We start from the raw sequence: 22834 nt of genomic DNA, 5'->3' as shown, positions 1-22834 counted from the left end.
GCTGGTCAGGTATTATTAGTAAAAAAACCTTGTTATCTTTATAAATGTAACTGAGAGTATACAAACGCCATACATGTTAATGCTGGTTGCACTCTGATAGGTGGCCTGATTGTTCCTCTTTGTTTTATTTGATATGTTCTGATTAACATTGTTCATTGTACTAGTTACAGAACAGAGCAGAAGTGTCTTTTTGGGTGAAGTTCCCCTTATCCCTCCTTATGTTTCATACTGTAGTGAGTATCGAGTAGTGCTGCCCGAATGACTTCAGCGAATCGATTCATTTTCTAAAAAAATCAGATTCGATGACTCCTGACAATTGCAGGTTTCTTAAAGCAGCAGCAGAGGCAGCGTGGTGAACAAGCTGCTCCTGGCTTGCCCAACTGGGTCCTTCCCTCTGCTGCATCACTGATGACACGGCAGAAGGAAGCCCGGGCGGGGCAGAGCATGAGCAGCCTGTTCATCGTACTGCCTTTGCTGACCTGCCGCTGCTGCTTTAGGAGGCCTGAAAGTATGTCTGGTCTCGCGTTGGGGGAGTTGATTGGGAAGTGCTGCACAGGGGAATAGGAGGGACGGAAGACTGCTGAACAGTGGGGGAGAGGAGAAAGTAAGAATTGTTGGACATGGGGTGGAGGAGATGAAGATACATTTGCAAAAAAAGAGGTAGATAGGGAGAAATTATGCATATAGTGCAGGGGAGGGAGACATGTATGGAGAAGAGAGAAAAATGTTGGACATAGGGTAAAGGACAGGGAGATATGGTGCATGGGGAGAGAAAATGTTGCACATGATAATGGAAGGGAGGAAGGGAGAGGGACTGAATGGAGAGGAATAGAGAAGTTTGACCCAGGACACAAGGCAGAGAGAATGGGAAAGAAACAGAAATGTTGGATATAGCAGTGGAAGGGAAGGAACAGAGATGGAAGATAGAGTGATGAGCATGAAGAAAGAAGAAATTGTCAGTGAGTTAACAGAAGACAAATAGAAACCAGAACCTGTGACCAACATGATTTGAATAATAAAAATGACCAGACAACAAAAGGTAGAAAAAATAATTTTTTCTGTTTTCTGATTACAATATGTTAGATTTGAAATGTGTATCCTGCCAGTATGAGCTAGGAACTAACATAGAGGAAAAGTATTTTATCCCAGGACAAGCAGGCAGCCTATTCTCACATATGGGTGACTTCATCCTCGGTGCCCGGATGCGGACAGCTTTGCAAGCAGACTTGCTTGTCGAACTTTAGAAAGTTCGCGACTGCTGCACCGTGCATGCATGAGTGCCTTCCCACCCAGTGCAGGGCTCGCGTCTCCTCAGTTTTCCGTGGAGCCAAGAAGTCCTATTTCGACGCTCTGCGCTAGACTCAGTTCTACTTTGTGCCTTCTCTCACTGTGGCTTGTGTTTTATTTCTTTTCAGGGTCGCTGTGTTTTTCTTGTGCATTTAAAAAAATAAAATAAAAAAAGACTTACTTTGCTTTTTCTTTTGATCACAGCGGGCTTCGACCTAGCTGTGGCTATTTTCCTGTTTATGTCCCGACCGGTCACAGGCTTCAAGAAGTGTAGCTGTTGCCAGCGTGCGATCTGTCCCACATCGGTGGTGTATTCAGTGTTTGGGACCTAACCATCATCCGGAGTTGTGTGCCCAATGTGCTACCCTTCAACCTCGTACCCGCAAAGGTCATTGTGTTCAGGTGGAAAAACTCTTTGGAGGTATGGATCCACTTGCCCCGGTCTCGACCTTGACCTTGAATCTGGTCAAGCTCACAGGAGTTCCACTTTCTGCCTCAACCTCGGCTTCAACCTTAATCAAGCCATCCTTGTTCGGCGGGTCCTCATCCTCGAGCAAATCTGCTGTCTTCTCCTGATGAGACACTTGCCTCGTTGCCTCCCTCAGGTCAGGTACCAGCAGCGATTATCAAGCTGCCCAAGAAACATGTCTCCAAGAGTCATTCTTCCTCGGAGACTTTAACCACACCAAATGTACCAGATCCTCAAGTCTCGGTATCGCATTTGGAGGCTATGATCCAGACCATTTTGGATCGCCAATTTGGTAATATGCTTGCCAAACATACTCCTGCCTTGACTCTGCTTCCTGCAGTCCAGCCTGAGCACTTAGCAGTATCACAAGGAGTTGAGTACTTGGCTGTGCCCCGAGCTGATCCTCTTCACTCTATACAAGGAGTTGAGTCCTTGGAAGTACCTCGAGAGGATTCTACACACTCTATGCAAGGAGTCGAGTCCTTATCAGTGCCTCGAGATACCTCGACACCAGGCGTTCAATCCCTTTTGGTGTCTCGATCTCGATCTTCAGCCCTCTTTCCTCATATAAGGCATTGCCCTTCTCGAGGCATAGGGCAAAGACTCCTTGACTTTCTTATCAACGAGACCTGCCTGGTTTGAGGCACAGTTCTCTGCAACAGTTGAGGCATCCATTGAGGCACAGATCCTCTTCTCAAGACAAGTCTCGTCTCTCCATACCTCGAGTCTCTTCGAGGCCTCCAACTCCAAAGTCAAGGACACTACCTCCAGATACCTCTGCTTCTTCTCCTGCGAGGGATTCTATCCATTCTTTCAGTGAGTCGTCTATACCTGCATATTCAGGCCTCAGGTATCAGTACTCCAGAGAAGCTTCACCTTCATTCTCTGCCTTGCGAGACACCTCGAGGTCACCTTCTTCTCCTTGAGGTTAACCTTCCTTGGAGCAGATATCTTTTTCTTATTTCCTATGTCAAATGAGTAAGGACCTCAGTACAGTAGTACCTTGGATTACGAGTATAATCCGTTCCAGGAGCATGCTCGTAATCCAAAATGCTCGTTTATCAAAGCGAGTTTCCCCATAGAAAATAATGGAAACTCGCTTTGATGCGTTCCCCCCCACCCCCCCCCGAGAACCGGCATTGCTCCCCTCAAAGGCCCCCCCCTGCGATCAGGCACCCCCCCCCGATACGATCAGACCCCCTGACACGATTGGGCACCCCCCCGACATGATCCGACCCCCCCCCCGACACGATCCGACATCCCCCCGACACAATTGGGCACCCCCCCGCCGCTTCTTACCCTCATCTGGGCACTGCTTCAAGAGTGCCCAGATGAGGGTAAGAAGCGGCGGGGGGGTGCCCAATTGTGTCGGGGGGGATGTCTGATCGTGGCGGGAGGGGTGCCCAATCGTGTCGGGGGGGGTTGGATCGTGGCAGGGGGGTGCCCAATCGTGGCGGGGGGGGGGTCAGATCGTGGCGGGGGGGTGGTGCTGGTTCGAGGCAGGGGGGGTGCCGGATTGCGGGGGGGGGGGTGCTCGTAAATCGAGTCGTGCTCGGTTTCCGAGGCACCGATTTTGCAAATGTTTTGCTCGTCTTGCAAAACACTCGCAAACCGGTGCACTCGTAAACCGAGGTACCACTGTATTACTTTGGACTCTGATTCCAAATACTCTCAGGAATATTTAGAAGAAATGGGTATGTCTCATCCTCTTGTGGAGTCTCTCAAATTGCTCATTAATAGACTTCTTTCTCAAACCTTTAAGAGAAATCTTGAGACACCTTATTCCATTCCTGCTGTCCCAGGAAAACTAGAGTCTCGTTACAGGATGGTCCACTGCAAGGGCTTAGAGAAATCTCAGTCATCCCATCAGTCCCTTCTTGTGGAGTTTTCTCTGAAAAAGACCAATCCTGCCTAAGTTTATGCCACTGTCCCTCCTGGAAGAGAGGGCAGGACCATGGACAATTTGGTCGCCGTTTGTATCAAAATTCTCTGATGGCAACTAGAGTTTTGAATTACAATTTTGTTTTCATTTCTTATTTCAAGCATTTGGTTGATACACTGCCTGAATATTTCAAATATATTCCTCAACACCGTCTTCCAGGGTTTCAGCAGACAATCACCACTCTGACTCAATTCCGCATGCATCTCCTTCAGTCTTCCTATTTGAACTTTCCTCGAGGGTTGCTGCCTTTTCAGTGGCAATGCACAGGTTTGCCTAGCTCCACACTATAGACATGGACCCCAATCTTCAAGCTCGTCTGGCCAACATCCCTTGTCAAGGCAGTGAATTGTTTGATGACTCTATTGAGGCAGCTACTAAACGATTGTCTGAACATGAGAAATCATTTACTTCCATCACTCATCCTAAGCCTTCTACCTCTAAAGGCTTCAGACCTCTTCCATCTTACCAGAGGCATTTTCCATAGAGAGCAGCTCCTTATACAAGAAACAACCACAACAGCAGCTCCTTATACAAGAAACAACCACAACAGCAACAGAGGCAGCAGAAACCTCAGAGTCCTGCTGCGCCTAAGGCCTCTCAGCTTTTTTGACCATCTAATACAGAGCATAACCTCCATCGTTCTGCCTCTGTCCTCTCCCCTTCCCATTGGAGGTCGTCTCCATCATTTTTACCAATGCTGGGAGATCATTACATCAGACCTCTGGGTGCTGTCCATCATCAGGGAAGGACACTCTCTTCATTTCATCTAAGTTCATCTAGATCTGCCTCCAAGAGAGTATCCTTCCAATCCATACCAGACCGCCCTTCTTCAGGAAGCTCAAGCTCTGCTCCATTTCTGTGCCATCGAGGAGGTTCCCCCGGACAGCAGAGCAGGGGTTTTTAATCCTGTTACTTCATAGTTCCAAAGAAGACGGGGGATCTGTGACCCATTTTGTATCTCAGAGCCCTCAACAAATTTCTTGTCAGAGAGAAATTTTGGATGCTGTGTCTGGCATCATTATACCCCCTTCTAGATCAGAATGATTGATTATAAGAACATAAGAAGTTGTCTCTGCTGGGTCAGACCAGAGGTCCATCACGCCCAGCAGTCCGCTCCCACGGTGGCCCATCAGGTCTATGACCTGCAAGGTGATCCTTTGTCTAAAACCCTTCAATCCCCTTTATCATTCTATCTATACCCTTTCATAATCCTATCACTACCTCTATCTGTATCCCTCAGTCCCCGCATCCTTAAGGAATTTATCCAATCCTTCTTTGAAACCCCATAATGTACTCTGTCCTATCACAACCTCTGGAAGCGCATTCCAGGTGCCCACCACCCTCTGAGTGAAAAAGAATTTCCTAGCATTGGTTCTAAACCTGTCCCCTTTCAATTTCTCTGAGTGCCCCCTTGTTCTTGTGGTTCCCAATAGGCTGAAGAATCTGTCCCTCTCCACCTTCTCTATGCCCTTCATGATCTTGGAAGTCTCTATCATGTCTCCTCCAAGTCTCCGCTTCTCCAGGGAGAAGAGCCCCAGCCTTTCTAACCTGTCTGCGTATGAAAGGTTTTCCATATCTTTTATCATTCTTGTCACTCTTTTCTGAACCATCTCAAGTTCATGTCCTTCTTAAGGTACGGTGATCAATATTGGACACAATACTCCAGATGCGGGCGCACCATCGCACGATACAGCGGCATGATGACTTCCTTTGTTCTGGATGTAATGCCCTTCTTAATAATACCCAACATTCTGTTTGCTTTCTTTGAGGCTGATGCGCATTGTGCCGTTGACTTCATTGTTGTATCCACCAGCACACCCAAGTCTTTTTGAAGGTTACTTTCCCCTAGTACTAATCCCCCCATTTTGTAGCTGAACATTGGGTTATTTTTCCCTATATGCATGACCTTGCATTTCTTTACATTGAAGTTCATTTGCCATTTATTTGCCCACTCCTCCAGTTTGTTCAGGTCCCTTTGTAGGTCTTCACATTCCTCCGCAGTTCTAACCCTGCTACAGAGTTTAGTGTCATCCGCAAATTTTATAACTTCACACTTTGTCCCTGTTTCTAGGTTATTAATAAATACATTGAACAGCAGCAGTCCGAGTACCGACCCCTGCGGAACACCGCTAGTGACCCTCCTCCAGTCCAAGTAGTGGCCCTTCACTCCAACCTTTTGCTTTCTGCCTGCCAACCAGTGTTTAACCTATCTGTATACGTCCCCTTCCACCCCGTGGTTCCACAGCTTCCTAAGTAGCCGCTCATGGGGTACCTTGTCAGGTTTTTTGAAAGTCAAGATAAATGATGTCTATGGGTTCCCCTTTTTCCATCTGGCTGTTTATCCCTTCAAAGAAGTGCAGTAAGTTCGTTTGGCACGATCTTCCTTTGCAGAAGCCATGTTGTCTCGCTTTCATTAGTCCATTTTTTTCTATGTGCTCACAGATGCTGTTTTTTATCAGTGCTTCTACCATCTTGCCCGGAACTGAAGTCAAGCTTACCAGCCTTTAATCCCCCGGGTCACCTCTCGATCCCTTCTTAAAGATAGGTGTAACATTTGCTATTTTCCAGTCTTCCGGGATCTCCCCAGTTTTCAAGGATAGGTTGCAAACTCGGAGTATTTCCGCTATTTCGTTTCTTAGTTCTTTTAATACCCTTGGGTGGATTCTGTCCAGACCTGGTGATTTGTCGCTTTTTAATCTATCTATCTGTAGGAGGACATCCTCATGGCTTACCTCTATTGTCGACAGTTTTTCTTCTTGGTCTCCATTTAAGATCTCTTCGGGTTCTGGTACATTGGATGTGTCTTTGCTTGTGAAGACTGACGAGAAGAACTTGTTTAACCTATCAGCTACATCTTTTTCCTCCTTTACCACTCCCTTTCTTTCTCCATCATCCAACGGTCCTACTTCCTCCCTCGCCGGTTGCTTCCCTTTAACGTATCTGAAGAACGATTTGAAATTTCTTGCTTCCCCGGCCAGTCTCTCTTCGTATTCTCTTTTTGCTCTTCTAACCACTCGGTGACATTCTTTTTAGCGTTTCCTGTGTTCCTTCCAGTTTTCCCCGGTTTGGTTCTTTTTCCATTTTCGGAACGATTTTTTCTTGTCTCCTATTGTTTTCTTCACTTCATTGGTTATCCATACCAGGTTATGTTCTCTAGATCTCAAAGAGGCTTAGACTCACATTCCCATTCATTCAGTCTCTCGACAGTTCCTCAGATTTCGGGTGGGAAATCTGCATTTTCGGCCTGGCTTCATCTGTGGAACCATGGTCTACAGGTGTTTCTGTACCTGGACGAATGGCTCATCAAGGATTCAACATCTCAAGGGGTTATTGTAGCAACCCTACAGACTTCGTGGTTCCTACAAAATTTGGGGTTCAAAATGAACTTTCCCAAATCCCAGCTATAGCCCTCTCAGACTTTACAGTTCATCAGAGCTGTCCTGGACACTGACCGACTCGGAGCATTCCTTCCTCAACAACTTCAGGATGCTCTCATTCATCTCTGCCACAAAGTGTCTTCCTTTGCTACAATTTCAGCAAGACACATGATGGTGGTTCTAGGTCACATGGCCTCTATAGTTCACGTGTCTCCTTTTGCCATACTTCACCTCAAAATTCCTCAGTGGATCCTGACATCTCAGTGGACGCAGGCTTGCGACCCACTCTCTCAACATATTACAGTAACTCCTTCGTTGAGACAGTCTACCCACTGGTAGATGCTCTCTTCCAGTCTCTCCAGAGGTTTACTGTTTCAAACACCCCCTCATCAGAAGGTCCTCACAACAGATTCCTCGATCTGACCAGAGGGAATGGTACCAGTTTCCATTTGATGTGCAGATTTCTGGTTGTATTGGCTGTTGGGTCATGTAGGCTGCAATGTCGAGTTGGTGTCCTTTTTCATGTGTGGCTTGAGGGACTAATATCTTGTATGTTAAGGCCTCGAGGTATAATAGTAAGGTTCCTACTTGTTTGCAGGATTAGTTTTCGAAGTGGAGGTTGAGGTCTCCTAGGATTAAGTTGTAGGTTGTCGTTAGTGAATTTCGGTATATAAAATCTTCAAAGTTTGGTTTTGCTGTGTTTCAGTTTCCTGGAGTTATGTAGCAGAGCATACATGTTAGTGTTCCTTTGAGTGATGTGCTTGAAAGTTGTATTTTTAGGTCTAAGGTGTTTCTGGCTATGATGGCAATTCCTTCTTCTCTTTTATTTTCTCTGCAGACCATTATTATCTTACAGCCTTCCGTTATTCTTACCTAAAGTGGTTTCAGAATTTCATCTCAATCAATCCATTGTACTTCCAGTGTTTTTTTCCAAAGCCTCATTCTCATCCTGGAGAAACAGCTCTTCATACTCTGAACTGTAAGCGTGCTTTGGCTTTCTACTTGCAACACACTCAACCACAAAGATCTGCTCCTCAACTTTTTGTCTCCTTCGATCCAAACAAGTTGGGACATCCGATTTCCAAGCGCACCATCTCCAACTGGTTAGTGGCTTGCATCTCTTTCTGCTATGCTCAGGCTGGACTGCATCTATAGAGTGGAGTCACAGCCCACAAAGTCATAGCGACATCAGTGGCTTTCCTCAGATCTACTCCCATTGAGGAAATCTGCAAAGCTGCCACTTGGTCCTCAGTTCATACATTCACTTCTCATTATTGTCTAGATACTTCAGACGGGATGGCCATTTTGGCCAGACAGTTTTACAAAATTTATTCTCCTAAATTGCCAACACTCCCACCATCCCTTTTTGGTTAACTTGGAGGTCACCTATATGTAAGAATAGGCTGCCTGCTTGTCCTGGGATACACAGTTACTTACCGTAACAGATGTTATCCAGGGACAGCAGGCAGCTATTCTCACAACCCACCCACCTCCCCTGGTTGGCTTCTCTGCTAGCTATATGAACTGAGGAGACATGGTACCCTGCACTGGGCGGGAAAGCACTCGCACATGTGCTGTGCGGCAGTCAAACAAACTTTCTAAAGTTCTACAAGCAAGTCTGCTTGCGAAGCTGTCCGCATCCGGGCTCCGTGGATGACGTCACCCATATGTGAGAATAGCTGCCTGCTGTCCCTGGATAACCCCTGTTACGGTAAGTAACTGTGCTTTTTGTTTACACTATAGCACTGGCATGGGATTGGAGAGGGCAAAGGGGGGGGGGGGGTGAAAAGGCTACAAAAATAAACCTGCCATGTCATTTGAAATAAATGTCTGATTGGGCGGGAAAAGTGAATCGAATTGAAAAATCAATTCAGTAGGCTAAATTGAATTGAAAAATTTTTTCTCTGAATTGGGCAGCACTAGTATCAGTTGTTTTGGTAGAAACTGAAGAGATGCAGTGCAGCTCACTGGGGAAGGAGGCAGAGCTGAAAGAAAAGTGTAAGATTTCTTTCTGCACAGCTCACGGTTAGGGGAAGTAAACCCATTTGTCAGGACTCGTATGCCTTGTTACCAAAAATATTATCAAGGTTAGAACCTAATCTTTCCTTGTCCACAAATAAGATCATCTCCTTTTTTTTCCACTTTTACTTTCCTTTCGGATACCAGAAGGAAGGGGGCATAACTTTTGTTTAAGGTTTCCTTGGATATTCATATTTATTATTATTTTTTTAGAAACGAATGGCTTCTGCGCTAAACCCAGAATCTGAGAAGCAGATGTTATGGGATGATGGTGTACAACCTGCCAAAAAGCCTAGGTAAGGCAAGGGAATGGATGTGGTTTATTCATTTATATTCACCTTAAATTCAAAGTAGAGTACAAAACACGCAAACAGCAAATGGATAAGAACACTAATAATCTAAAATTACAATACATAACAGAAATAATATACTCTAAAATCTACAAACACAACTGTTTGTCTTTAAAATCTAAGGACTAAGAGATGAGGCCATCTGGAGCTACTTGTTAGAATTTGGTTCATTGGGGGGAGAGATGAGGGTTGAGATAAAGGGGGAAGAGGCGAGATTGGCTATTGTAAGGATTACTTTTGGAATTTGCATACTTTGTATGTAAATGAGTTTAAGAAAATTTCAGTAAAAATTGTTTGAACTTAATTTACAAACACAGAAAATAAAATGGATAACAAATCGGATATCATACAGTATGCCCCAGTCAATATAAATCATGCATTTTATTGTGCCAAACAAAACAAGTGATTCTTAAACCTTTTCTTAAAAGCATTTACTGATGCAACAGCTGGTTTTATCTCAGATAGGAGTTGTTTCCATTCATAAGGACTTGTGCCCTCTCTGATCACTGCACTCTATAAATCTGTAAAGTTTTTAAAGATTAATAATGAGCAGAATAACCCTATAATACATGATGGCTAAATGGTAGAATTTTAAATTTGAAGCTTTCTTCTATAGGTAGCCAAGTTAAATGCAAAACACTAATAAAGAAGGGTAAGAAGGAATATGAGGCAAGAACTCATAGTAACAACTTTTTCAGGTACATCAGAAGCAGAAAACATATGAGAGAATCCAAGGGACCATTAGATCACGAAGGGGCAAAAGAGGCACTCGGGGAGTTTAAGGCCATAGTAGAGAGACTGAATGAATTATTTTTTTAGGTCTTTTATGGAAGAAGATATAAGAGATGTAAACCATTTCCAGTTCAGGTAGTTGAGTGGTGATGTGGAGGAACTGAAAAATCTTGGTGAACTTGGAAGCCATATTGAGCTAAATTAAAGAATGAAAAATCTCCTGGACTGGAAGGTATACATTCCAGAGTATAGAAAGAACTTAAACATATATATAAATGCCGTCTTTTTCTTATCATGACCAGGATATCGTGGCTTTGCGAAGACCAGGGAACCACATGCAGGAGCTGCTGCTCATGGCTTTGCCAAGAGAAGTGAGGCTGGGGGGAGAGAGCCGGCCAGAGGAGGAAAACATCCGCGGGAGGCTCGAATTTGGGACACAGAAGGGAGGAGGAGGGTTGTGTTTGGACAGGGAGGAAGAAGGGGCGTGTTGGCACAGGAAGGGAGAGGCAGTACCCTGGTTCGTAAGTACGAGTTCGACATAAGTTGAGCATTCTTAAACTGGGGACTGTCTGTACCTTTTTTGAAACTTTATCACAGAGTAACCTTTCAAAAGTAACAATGTTGCCATTTATATTTAAGTTTGTATGAATTGCACCACTGGTGAAAGTTTTCTTTTACCGCATGGCGCCTATGAATCATTGATTTATGAGCACACGCAAGCTTCATAGTTGGGATTTATAAAGTGATTTGAAGTGATTCTCAATTGGTGCTGGTTTTTGGAGTTAATCTATATCATATTACCCCCAGAAATATATTCTCTACTATACCCCTTCAGTGTTCTCCCCAGAAATTTTTTCCAGCCGGGTGGCATGAAAAAGTGGCCGGGTGGGGTGGGACGGGGAAATTTGGTGGTAGGGAAAATTAAGGGCTCCTTTTACTAAGCTGCAATAGCATTTTTAGCGCGTACAGAATTGCCGCGCTACACGGCTAGAACTAATGCCAGCTCAATGCTGGCATTTGTGTCTAGCACGTGCGGCAATTCTGCGCGAGCTAAGCGTGTGGTAAAACCGCTAGCGCAGCTTAGTAAAAGGAGCCCTAAATGTGTACAATTATTATTAGTTATTTTCCAGTGCTCAATATGGCAGCCTTTCTTAAGATTTGACACTTGTTCCATAATTTTTTATTAAATTTAAGAAGTATCCAATTCTAGACATGAACAATTAGATATTTGCCCTCTTTCAAATAGTATAGAGCAGCGTCTCTCAAACTTTTTTAACTCCGGCACACTAAACAGAGCAAATGTTTTTTGTGGCACACTAAATGCAGCAAATAATTTTCATGGCTGGAAAAAATTTCTGGGGAGAACACTGTTGCCGTTAGTTTTCAAGGTCCAATCACGTCAAAGACTGATGCTTATCTGGGCAGTTGTATAATAAAAAGAATGGATAAGATAACATGAGAAGTGAAATTGTCATGAATCAGAGGGATACATACCCTGTAGGTCCTAAAAGCAGGCTTGTGGATTAGATATAAACTATGAAGGCAGTGGTGTACCTAGCATATGTGACACCCATCATTTTTTTACACCCCCCCCCATCTGTATGAAAAACATGATTTTTAGTAATAATCCACACATCACACAAGAGTGTACCTAGGAAAAGGCAGCATCTTACATATTGCAGTGAGCAGTACATCAATACACCCATTGTAAAACTAAACAAGCCAGACTAGTACAGATCAATCCTACACAGTCAATCCTAACTGAAAACCATGTCTTTCAAACACACAGAACACAGAAAACACCTTCGCCTAGTATGGAATATGTAATCACAAACTAACCCCTCTCCCTTTTATAAAACTATAATGTGGTTTTTAGCCATGGTGGTAACAACTCAGACTCTCATAGAATTCTGAGCAATTACCACCATGGCCGGTGCTATAAAAAACCCTCTACAGTTTTGTAAAAGGGGGGATAAAATATAAAAACGTAGACAAAGGTTAAATTGAACCACCAAGAAGCTGGACTCTGTATACAATACAACACCACAGAAACAGCGATGCATCTCTCCTAAAGCAAAAAAATAAATAGAATTTTTTTCTACATTGTCTTCTCTGGTTTCTGCTTTCCTCATAGTCTTGTCACTCTCTTCCTTTCATCCACTGTCTACCCTCTCTCTGCCCCTTCTATATGGCATCTTCTCTCCTTGTATTCCCCTTCCATTTCTCCCTTCACCCTATTATTCTGCATCCATCTTCTTCCCTTCCCTCCTCCAATGGTCTGGCATCTCTCTCCTGTTCTTCCCTTCCTTCTCCCACATGCCCATGGTCTGGCATTTTACTCTCTCCTCTCCCTTCCCCCCACTTCCATCAGCATCTGCCCCCTTTCTTTCCCTCCAACCCAATTCCATCCAGTATCCTTCCCCCTTATGTCTCTCTCTCCTTTCCCTGCACACCAATTCCATCAGCATCTGCCCCCTTTCTCTCCCTCCACCACCATTCCATACCACCTTGACCCCCTTTTTCTCCCTCTACCACCCTTCTATGCTCCTCTCTCCCTCCAAACCAGCAAGTTCCCATGATGACTTCTGTTGCCTCTGCCTCTGGAAGATGTAAGTGATGTTGGAGGGGGTGGGCCGGCAGACGCAGGGAGTTGTGGCAAGGTTCCGCAATGACTGCAGCTGCCAGTCCACCCCTTCCGACGCCACTTACGTCTTCTGGAGGCAGAGGCGGCAAATGCAGTCATAGCAGGACCTTCCTGCACTTCAGTGTGGCTGCCGACTCTGCTTCGGAATAAGTACGGCAGGTGCCATTTAGAGCAGCTCGGAAGGTTCTGGATCCAGCCGGCTATGTACCCCCCTAAAGCTGGCACCCGGGGCGGTCTGCCACTGTATGAGGGGACAAAAAATAATAAAAAGAATGGATAACTTGACCGATTTAATAATAATAATAATAGTTTATTTTTATATACCGCCATACCCATGCGAGTTCAAGGCGGTTTACATTGAGTTACATTAGGGTCTGCATAGACAGGCAGATTTACAATTATTTGTCAGAATTACAGATTTGTTATTAGAATTACAGAGTAACAGAGTTTCAATTATTTATCAGCTTTATTTGAACTAGACAGAGGATGAGGAAAGAGGGGAAAAAAGGGGGAAGGCCTCATAAGGGGGCCAGATTGGGGAGGGGGGGAGATATTGTCAGGGGGGGGAACAATTCGGGTCTTGTTTGCGGAATAGGTAAGTTTTAAGTGATTTTCTGAACCCGAGGTAAGTGGGGGATTTAGACATGTCATACAATTATAACCATAAAAATATGTCATAAAATGTAATTCTAAACTCAAAAGACTCCAGATGAAAAGCAGACTATAGAAAGGAAACCAGAAAAGACCGGGTAGATGAAAAGTGAAACCTGGGAAAGATCTAAATTATTCTTCAAATGAGCTTCTATTAAAACCAAAGAATAAAACCACAGCACTCGGGAAAGTAAAAAAGGGAGAGTAAAATGGACTTAACGAAAAGGTCTCTGCACTGATGAGATAAACTCGTACGCAGAATAAATGTGAACATGTGACAATGGGGCTATGATATTTGATCTGTTGAAAGAGGCGCCAAAACAGTGTCGGCAGTGGATTGAATGCACACTGATAGGGGAGGGGCATCGGGCTGTTAAAAAAGGCTGCTTTAATAAATAAATGAAAATACTGGTGAAAAACTAAATAAAAAACCAAAACCATGATAAAATGCAGAACCTGACTGTAAGTGGTAGTGAAAGTAGCATAAGGCACCCGTAGTACTGTTAGTGCCAGAGCTGCTTAGAATAAAGAACCATTCTGTACATGAGGAGAAAAAAAAAAGAATGAGGTGATAAGATGTAAAGTGCTGGCCCCTCACTGCACCACTTGATAAAACTAAGGAGCGATGTTCTAGAGCAGGGGTGCCCACACTTTTTGGGCTTGCGAGCTACTTTTAAAATGACCAAATCAAAATGATCTACCAACAATAAGATTAAAAAAAAAAAAAAAAACCCCACAAAGCACACTGTATGCAGAGAAAAAGTTAATAATCATTCCTATTCTGGGGTTTTTTCAAAGAGGTCAAAGCAGATGACTCTATGCACTGTCACCTCAGTAACAACCATACAAAAATAGACAAATACCCCCCCTCCCTTTTTACTAAACCATGATAGCAGTTTTTAGCGCAGGGAGCTGCGCTGAATGCCCAGCGCTGCTCTCGACGCTCATAGGCTCCCTGCGCTAAAAACCTCTATTGCGGTTTAGTAAAAGGGGACCTTAGTGTAAAATATAGATAACAGATATAAATTCAGACACATTTTGATCACTAAATTTAAAATAAAATCATTTTTCCTACCTTGTCTGGTGATTTCATGAGTCTCTGGTTGCACTTTCTTCTTCTGACTGTGCATCCAATCTTTCTTCCCTTCTTTTAGCCTGTATGCTTCCTCTCTAGACCTCATTCCCTCGCCCAACTTTTCCTTCCTCTCTCCCTGCCCTTTCTTTCTCGCTGCCTCCCTTTCTTTTTTTTTAATGTTTCTCTTCTTTCCTTCTGTCTCCTGCCTGCCCTTTTTCTTTCTTTCTCCCTGCCCTCCCCCAAGCCACTGCCACTGCCATCGGGGACCAGGACCCAAACCGCCACCAATAACAGGCCCGAAAGCCGACGCTGCCCCAGGCTCTCCCTGCTTCGGCCGACCAGCATTCCTCTCCCCGACGTCAATTCTGCTGTCGGGGAGAGGAAGGCTGAACGGCCCAAGATCGCGATCGACCTGTTGGGGGAAATGCTGTCGGGTCCTGCCTTCACGGGAACAGAAAGTAGGCAGGACCCGGCAGCAAGAAGAGCAAATGCTTCATTAACCTGTCTCCCGCCTTAGCCCATAGCGAACGCTTGCTTTAGGGCTCTCAACATGTGCGTGCCGGCTTCCCTTCTCTTCCCTCCGAAACCGGAAGTTATGTCGGGGGGGGGGGGAGAAGGGAAGCCGGCACGCACATGTTGAGAGCCCTGAAGCAAGCGTTCGCTACAGGCTAAGGCGGGAGACAGGTTAGTGAAGCATTTGCTCTTCTTGCTGCCGGGTCCTGCCTACTTTCTGTTTCCACGAAGGCAGGACCCGGCAGCATTTCCCCCAATAGAGCCCCGGAGCATAAGTTTGCTACGGGCTGAAATCTCCAAGCCGGGATTTTTTGGTTTTTTTTTTAATGTTCAGCAGCGGCGGCAGCAGCAGATGATAGCCGGGCGCTTGTCTAAATTAGCTGGGCGGACCGCCCAGCTAAAAGGCCCTAGGGAGAACACTGCCCTTGTTTGTTTTGAAATAAAGATGGGTGTAGGGCAGAAAATGAAGGAGAGAAAAACAGCAAATGGATAAGAAAGCCCTGTAAACACAGTTAAGAGCACAGACAGAAGGAGTGCAGCCAGAGACTGGGGAAAAATGATTACACTTCTCCCTCCATATTTGTGGGGGTTAGGGGCAGAATCGGCCCACGAATACAGAGAAATCGCAAATAACTAGTTCTATGTACTTGCCCAGACTCAGCTCAGCTTTGCACTCTTTGCACCCGCCCCACTGATCTGTGCCGCACTTTCTCTTTGTCTCATCTCGGCGGCGCCTGCCAGCAGCTGTTTAAAAATTCAAGGACTGTTTCTAATTCCCCTTGTGCCATGGAAAGGGAGGGAGGAAGCTTCGCTGTTTGTTGCACGTGCCTCAGCCCTGTTCCAGGAGAAACCTGTCCATCAAGCGGGGTTACCACGCCGAAGGGGGTGATGCCAGGGACGGCTGCTGGCCAATCAGAAGAGGTACTTGACAATCGGAGCTTTCTGCAAGCCAAAGGCAAGAGTAACAATGTGACGTCCAACAGCCAGGCCAGGGAAAAGTAAGTTTATTGCTATGGGCGCGGGATCGTGGTGGGGGAAAGCCATCAAAACAAAATCAGGGGAGAAACCATCAAACAAAAACCGCGTATAATCGAAAACGCGAGTGTAGAAACCATGAATATGGAGGGAGAAGTGTAAAAAAAATAAAATCACCAGACAACAAAGGTAGGGAATGTGATTTTATTTCAATTTAGTAGTGATTAAAATGTCAGTTTTGAGAATTTATATCTTCTGCCTATATTTTGCACTGTTCAGGAAGAAATTAATTTCTTTCTATTTCTCTGGTATTATAATGCATGTAGAGTCTGGCTTCTTAGGGTTTAATTTGTGTATATTAGTACTTTCAGTTTGTGGTCCTGTGTTTGCATAGGGGTTTTCTGTATTCTGCATGTGTGACCAAGGCCAGGTGTTCTGGTAGGAATGAATGTTGAGAAGCATACAGTGTGTTTTGTGTAGTTTAATTTTGTGGTTAACCATTAAGTGGTGTTAATACAATTTTATATTTTGTGTGCATATGAAAAATGAATGGAAAAATGGTATTACAGCGCTATTATTATTATGGGGTGGGGTCTGGGGAAGAGCTTTTGCCCCCCACCCAAAAAAAAAAAAAGTGTTCTTCTGGCTATGGTGGGATGGATGGAAAGGGATGCAAGAGGGGCCTCAAGGAGGTGGAGAAGGTGGAAAGAATACTAGAATTACACTTTGGGAGGGAAAAAAGTACAAAAGTAAGTGTAAACCTCTTAATTTCTTTCTATTTAAACTACAGTACTTTAACTTTACATCTCCCCTGAGCAAGCATCCCGGATGGGTATTACTCCTAACTATAATTGCCCAAAGTGTGCTCAGGCCCACGCTTCTTTGGGACATATGCTTTGGACATGTCCCCGCATTCTACAGTTTTGGCATGGACTTGGACATTATATTACATCGCTCTGGGGCAAACGATGGTCTCCCACGCCAAGAGCACTCTTTGGATATCATACTATTGCAACGCCGAAACCTTTGTGACTAGAGTGTTGCTTATGGGCAAAAAAGCGATATTGGCCAACTGGCTGTCCCAGGACCCACCATCTTACAGTCAATGGAGATCCTTGATGATCGTCCATGCATCTTTGGAGCGGAGACAGGTTGGGGATCTTGAAACGAGGCCCAGGTTGTCGCTTTTGTCAGATTAGGGAGCATTTCTGGATGGACCTTACTCCTCAAGCTCGTGGCAGACTACTGAACTTATGAAGTCGAACACATACTACCTGAGTAGTTGTTGGACTTTAATCCTGGACACATGGGGGGGGAGGTGGGGTTGGGGGGGATTGATTTGTGCACATGTGAAAGAATTTGGTTTATGTCTGTGTTTGCTTTTCTTGCACTGTATTGAAATCTTTAATAAAAAAAAATACTTAAACATAAACTACATAAATTTTATTTTGAGGACTTTATTTAATGTTATTATAGACTGTGTACTGTACAGAATAACATAAATACACACAGATTCTCACATGATCCGCGTTAGAACCAATCTTAAGTTGAATTTGTATGTAACTCATGACATCTTATAGCATTCATTGTCTCATCTTCCTTTAATGCTAACAGATTGCACCTTTTCTTTTTCTAGAGTTTGCTTTTCCTTTTTTCCTGTAATAGTGTATTTCATATATAACAATAAATGCTTGTTTTTCTTTCCTTAGGAAGTTATTACCAACCCTGAAAACAAAGCTTCCTCAGGAGCTTGTGCTGGTGATTGGGACAGGGATCAGTGCAGCTGTAGCCCCTCAGGTTCCAGCTCTGAAGTCCTGGAAAGGGTTAATTCAGGCCCTGCTGGATGCTGCTAATGACTTTGACCTACTTGAGCAAGAAGAAAGCAAATCGTTTCAGAAAAGTCTCCATGAAGATAAAAACCTCATTCATGTAGCACATGACCTCATTCAGAAACTATCTCCGGTGAGTGAAAATCCAGCAGGACATAGCACTTAGGCAGCAGTAGGTGGAGATTACTGAAGACAGGAGAGATGGATTTTAACTCTTTGATTGACATTTGTTTGCCTCTTAATACCTAGACACAAAGGCCTCCCTATACGAAACTGCGATAGCAGTGTGTGGTACGTTGAGCTGCGCTGAATGGCCCACGCTGCTCCTGATGCTTATAGAGTTCCTTTGAGTGTTGGGAGCAGCACAGCTCCCTGCGTTAAAAACTGCTATCGCAGTTTGATAAAAGGGGGTAAAAGTAATTTAAACATTGTTATACTGGGACAGACTTAGGGCTCCTTTTACTAAGCTGTGCTAGCGGTTTTAGTGTGCGCTTAGTGCACGCTAGACACTAATGCCACCATTGAGCTAGCGTTAGTTCTAGCCGCGTAGCGTGGGGTTAGCACGCGCTAATATTCTGCGTGCGCTAAAAACGCTAGCGCAGCTTAGTAAAAGGAGCCCTGAAAGTCCATGAAGCCCGGTATCCTGTTTCCAACAGTGACCAATCCAGGACAGAAATAACCTGGCAAGATCTCAAAAGAGTAAAGCAGATTTTATGTTGCTTATCCTAGAATAAACAGTGGATTTTCTCAAGTGTGTGATGGCAGTGGTGGGAAGTGTGTGGTGCAGTGGTAGAGCTATAGCCCCAGCACCCTGGGGTTGTTGGTTCAAATCCTGCACTGCTCCTTGTGACCCTGGGCAAGTCACTTAATCCCCATTTCCCCAGGTACATTAGATAGCGTGAGCCTGCCAGGACAGATAGGGAAAATGCTTGAGTACCTGAATAATTTGTAATCTGCATAGAATTGTAGAATATGCGGAATATAAATAAAAATTAATAATAATAAATAATAATTTATAGACTTTTTCTTTTAGGAATTTACTGAAACCTTTTTTAAACCCTGCTAAGCTGCTTTAACCACATTCTCTGGCAACGAAATGCAGAGTTTGTCAAATGAATAAATATTTTCTCTGAATTTTTGTGTTTTCTGTTAATTTTACTACTTGGCTCCATTGCAGATTTGAGATCTGATGACCAGAATTGCACACATTATTTGAGAGGTGTGGTCGCACCATGGATCGATACAAAGGCATTATATTCTTTTAGTTTTCCATTCCTTTCCTAATAATTCTTAGCATTCTATTTGCTTTCTTAGCTGCCGCCGCACACTAAACAGAGGGTTTCAAGGTATCATCAACGATGACACTTAGATCTTTTCCTGAGTGGTGACTTCTAATGTGGAATGTTGCATCATGTAGCTGTAGTTTGGGTTCTTCTTTCCTACATGCATCACTTTGCACTTGCTCACATTGAGCAGCCAAATGCAGATGGTATTTAATTTCCAGTCTTGTAAGGTCCTCTTGCAATTTTCCACAGTCCTCTTCTGACTTAACAACTTTGAATAACTTTGTGTCATCAGCAAATGTAATTACCTCGCTGGTTTTTCATGTCTCTAGATCAGATCTCTGGAAAACCCCATATCTACACTTTTCCATTGAGAATACTGACAGTTAACCCTACTGTTCTCTTTTGATTCTGTACAAGTCTCAACTGAACTACCTAACCAACCTTCACTTCTCCAGTTCTCCAAAAACCTGCCTAAATTAGGTAAATTTTCACGGCCTTCTTAAAGTGGAAATAGTGTGTTCTCTTTGATTTTTATTTTGAGAGTAATAGAAGCATGTAACGTAAACATTAGAATAGCAACAATTATAAATCTCATAATGTTATCAATTAACTCATAGTTCTTTCTTGTCTGTTGGTCCTGGTCTGTGCTATCCTATTAATATTATACCTTGTTTTGATTTTTTTTTCAACACTCATATCCAAATAGCCTACACAATACAATAATGGCCTAATTACCAAACATAATTTTACATTTTCTTAAATATATTTTTATAGTTTTGTAACTTTATAAATGGTATGCTCAGAAATTATATCAGTGTCAAGGACTATAACTCTCCATAATTGCACTGGCCTTTTTAAAATCCTTAGGGCTCCTTTTACTAAGGTGCGCTAGCATTTTTAGCGTGCGCTGTACGCTTCTAGAATAATGCCAGCTCAATGCTGCCATTAAGATCTAGCGCACGGGGCAATTTAGCGCGTGTTATTACGCGCGTTAAGGCCCTAACGCACCTTTGTAAAAGGAGTCCTTAATGTACACCTTGTAAAAAAAGTCCACAAATGTGCAACAATAAGAAGTGATGCAATTGACTATCTGAAAATGGCGCTCTCCTCTCAATGAAGCATGTTTAATGTTGTTGAATGCCCTCCGTCCTCTTATGAAATTCAGTGTCCACATTGTAAACGGAGTTGAGTCCCAAACAGTGCAATGCTATTTGCAATGTGCACTGAAAGACGGTTTATAAAATTCTAATAAACCATAGAATTTCCCATTCTCCAAAGGACCCCTTGTGTTTGGCCTCTTCCACTTAGTGCCTGAGCAAAAGTTAGCTTACCCAGGAGGGTTCATAGACAACCCGGCGAAAGACAAAGGCGCGCGCCGACAACTGAGTGCAAGACGGAGGTGCGCGCCGAAGAAAATTACAGTTTTTAGGGGTTCCGACGGGGGGTTTTGTTGGGGAGCCCCCCCCAGTTTACTTAATAGAGATCGCGCCGGCATTGTGGGGGGTTTGGGGGGTTGTAACCCTCCACATTTTACTGTAAACTTAACTTTTTCCCTAAAAACAGGGAAAAAGTGAAGTTTTCAGTAAAATGGGGGGTTACAACCCCCCCCCACAACACGGCGCGATCTCTATTAAGTAAAGTGGGGGGGTTCTCCCCCACCCCACCCCCGTCAGAGCCGTAAAAACAGTAATTTTCTGCGGCGCGCGCCTCTGCACTGCGCTCAATTGTCTGCGCGCGCCTTTGTCCCGGTGCGCTTTTGACCTGACACCACCCAGGAGTGGTCATCCTACCAAAAAGAAATCTGAAAATCCCAAGGGGTTCACAGCACTGTACCTGTTAACTTGTTAGTTATAGCTGGAGCCTGATTTTATTGCTTTGCAGCGCACTAGCAACGTTCGTTCCACTTTCTTCAAGGACTGTTTGTATGAGGTGTTTAATGACCTAGAATCAAAAATGGAGGATGGCGGAAAGCAGTTACTGCAGTCTGTGCTACAGCTGATGGAGCATGGTGCCTTGGTACTGACCACGAACTTCGACAACCTGCTTGAGATCTATGCAGCTCACCAAGGCAAGAAAATGGAATCACTGGACCTCACTGATGAGAAAAAGGTTAGATCAACCCCCAAAATATGGAGAACAGAGACAGAGTAGTGCTTGGGTAGAAGCAATTTCTTGACTAGGACATTTTGCAAAATTATTTTGGTACAGTGGCTGGTAAGGAGGAGCAGAAGCCTTATACCTGTCATTCTGATCACCTCAAATGGTTTGTTTTTTTAGGCACTTGAAGCCCAATTATTAACTGTTGTACTTAAATTACCACAGAGCAGAAGAGAATGTATAGATCCAGGATGTAAAATGCAGTGTGTGGGTCATTTCTTTTCAGCTGAACCCTTTTAGTCTGTTGCCTCTGCATATAGGACATTTGACTTCTTTTCTGGAGTGGCAGTGGCTTTTGGATCCTCCAACTCCCCAAACTGTAATCTTAGTTAAAGAAGGCAATAGTGCCTTTGTTCAGATGTGCACCACCTCTAGGCCTGAATTATCAGCAGTGACAGAAATATTGCAGTCTTCTTTTCTCTCTCTATGCCCCTGCCTTTTCCCCATGCTAATCTTATTTGTTAGATGGACAATAGTGGCAATGCAACATCTTTTTTTTTTTTTAATATATTTTTTATTGAGACTGGCAAACAGCCCATGCTACATTGTCCTCCTTTGCTGCTAGATCTAGACTCTAGAGCATCCTGTTTTGAACAGCAGAAAGGACTTGGTGTTCCACCTGATTCAAGGCTTGAAATAGCCCTAGCAATAGAGAAGGCTGGATTTAGGGGTACTTCACTGCCACTGCTGCTGTCCTGGCAAGTACAATGGGAGCATGAGTGAAGGGATGGGGAGGGGCAAGAAACTGAGGTAATTAAGAGGTGAGAAAAAATTGGAAGGGTTACGGGTTTGTAGATTGCCCCCTCCCTCATACCTCTGCCCTCTTGCATTTCTTGTATATCCATATTTTTTTTGGTCTTTCCAAAAAGACCAAAGAAATGTCAGAAAATGACAAAAATAAAATTGTATTTTACAATTTCCCCCTTCTGCACTATTTGCTACATCATTTGGAGGATGTTCCCCAACTTTGTCCTGTTGGTCTTCCTAAAGTGTATTTTTGTAATAAAGCAGCCTTTCAGTGAAGTGAGCTTGATACTTGGTGTGGGTTGCCTCACTATGTAATGGGGAAGTTTTTATGAAAGGATGAAAAGTTTCTCAAATATGTTTACCACACAAAGTAACATAGGGCCTAATATTCAAAATGGTTTAACCTGGCAGGAGAGGCTCCTGGCTGGTTAAATCATGCTGAGGGGATATTCAGTGGGCAGTGCAAGGGCAGATCTAGAACTTTATGCAGGCATTGGTGATATTCAATGCCAGTGCCTGCTTGTTTAACCAGACCAGCAGTCCTAACTTTGCCCAGTTAACTATGTGGGGGTGGGAGTGAATATCTGCTGTACTTGGCATAATTTCAGGCACTGCTCTGACCCTGATATTCAATGTTGGTGCTTGGTCACGGCCTGGCATTGAGTATCCAGATCTAACTTAGCAAGTGACAATCATTGTTTAGAAAAAATAAATCTGGATGAATAACAACTAAATTTATTTTTGTAGAAAGCTGCGTAGCAGAGATCATACAGAAGTATTG

At 43.9% G+C, this 22834-nt stretch overlaps 1 protein-coding gene across 7 annotated transcripts in view; it reads left to right on the top strand.

The window, feature by feature from the left end:
- FAM118B (family with sequence similarity 118 member B) overlaps nucleotides 1-22834 on the top strand; it is an 80294-nt gene that overhangs the window by 20307 nt on the left and 37153 nt on the right. For 6 of the 7 annotated variants that reach the window (XR_004536804.1, XM_033918508.1, XM_033918504.1 and 3 more), the window contains exons 2-4: nucleotides 9308-9390; nucleotides 17744-17996; nucleotides 21031-21258. Coding sequence is in view for 6 of the 7 variants with exons in the window: in XM_033918508.1 (XP_033774399.1) it covers nucleotides 9308-9390; nucleotides 17744-17996; nucleotides 21031-21258 (564 nt within the window). In the remaining variant the exon portion in view is untranslated. The remainder of the gene's footprint in view (nucleotides 1-9307; nucleotides 9391-17743; nucleotides 17997-21030; nucleotides 21259-22834) is intronic. The other variant, XM_033918505.1, reaches the window with a different exon arrangement.

Source organism: Geotrypetes seraphini, chromosome 13, assembly GCF_902459505.1.
Source record: "Geotrypetes seraphini chromosome 13, aGeoSer1.1, whole genome shotgun sequence".
Taxonomy (NCBI): Eukaryota; Metazoa; Chordata; class Amphibia; order Gymnophiona; family Dermophiidae; genus Geotrypetes; species Geotrypetes seraphini.
Note: the sequence above shows the minus strand (reverse complement) of the source record. Positions and strands in the feature narration are given on the sequence as shown.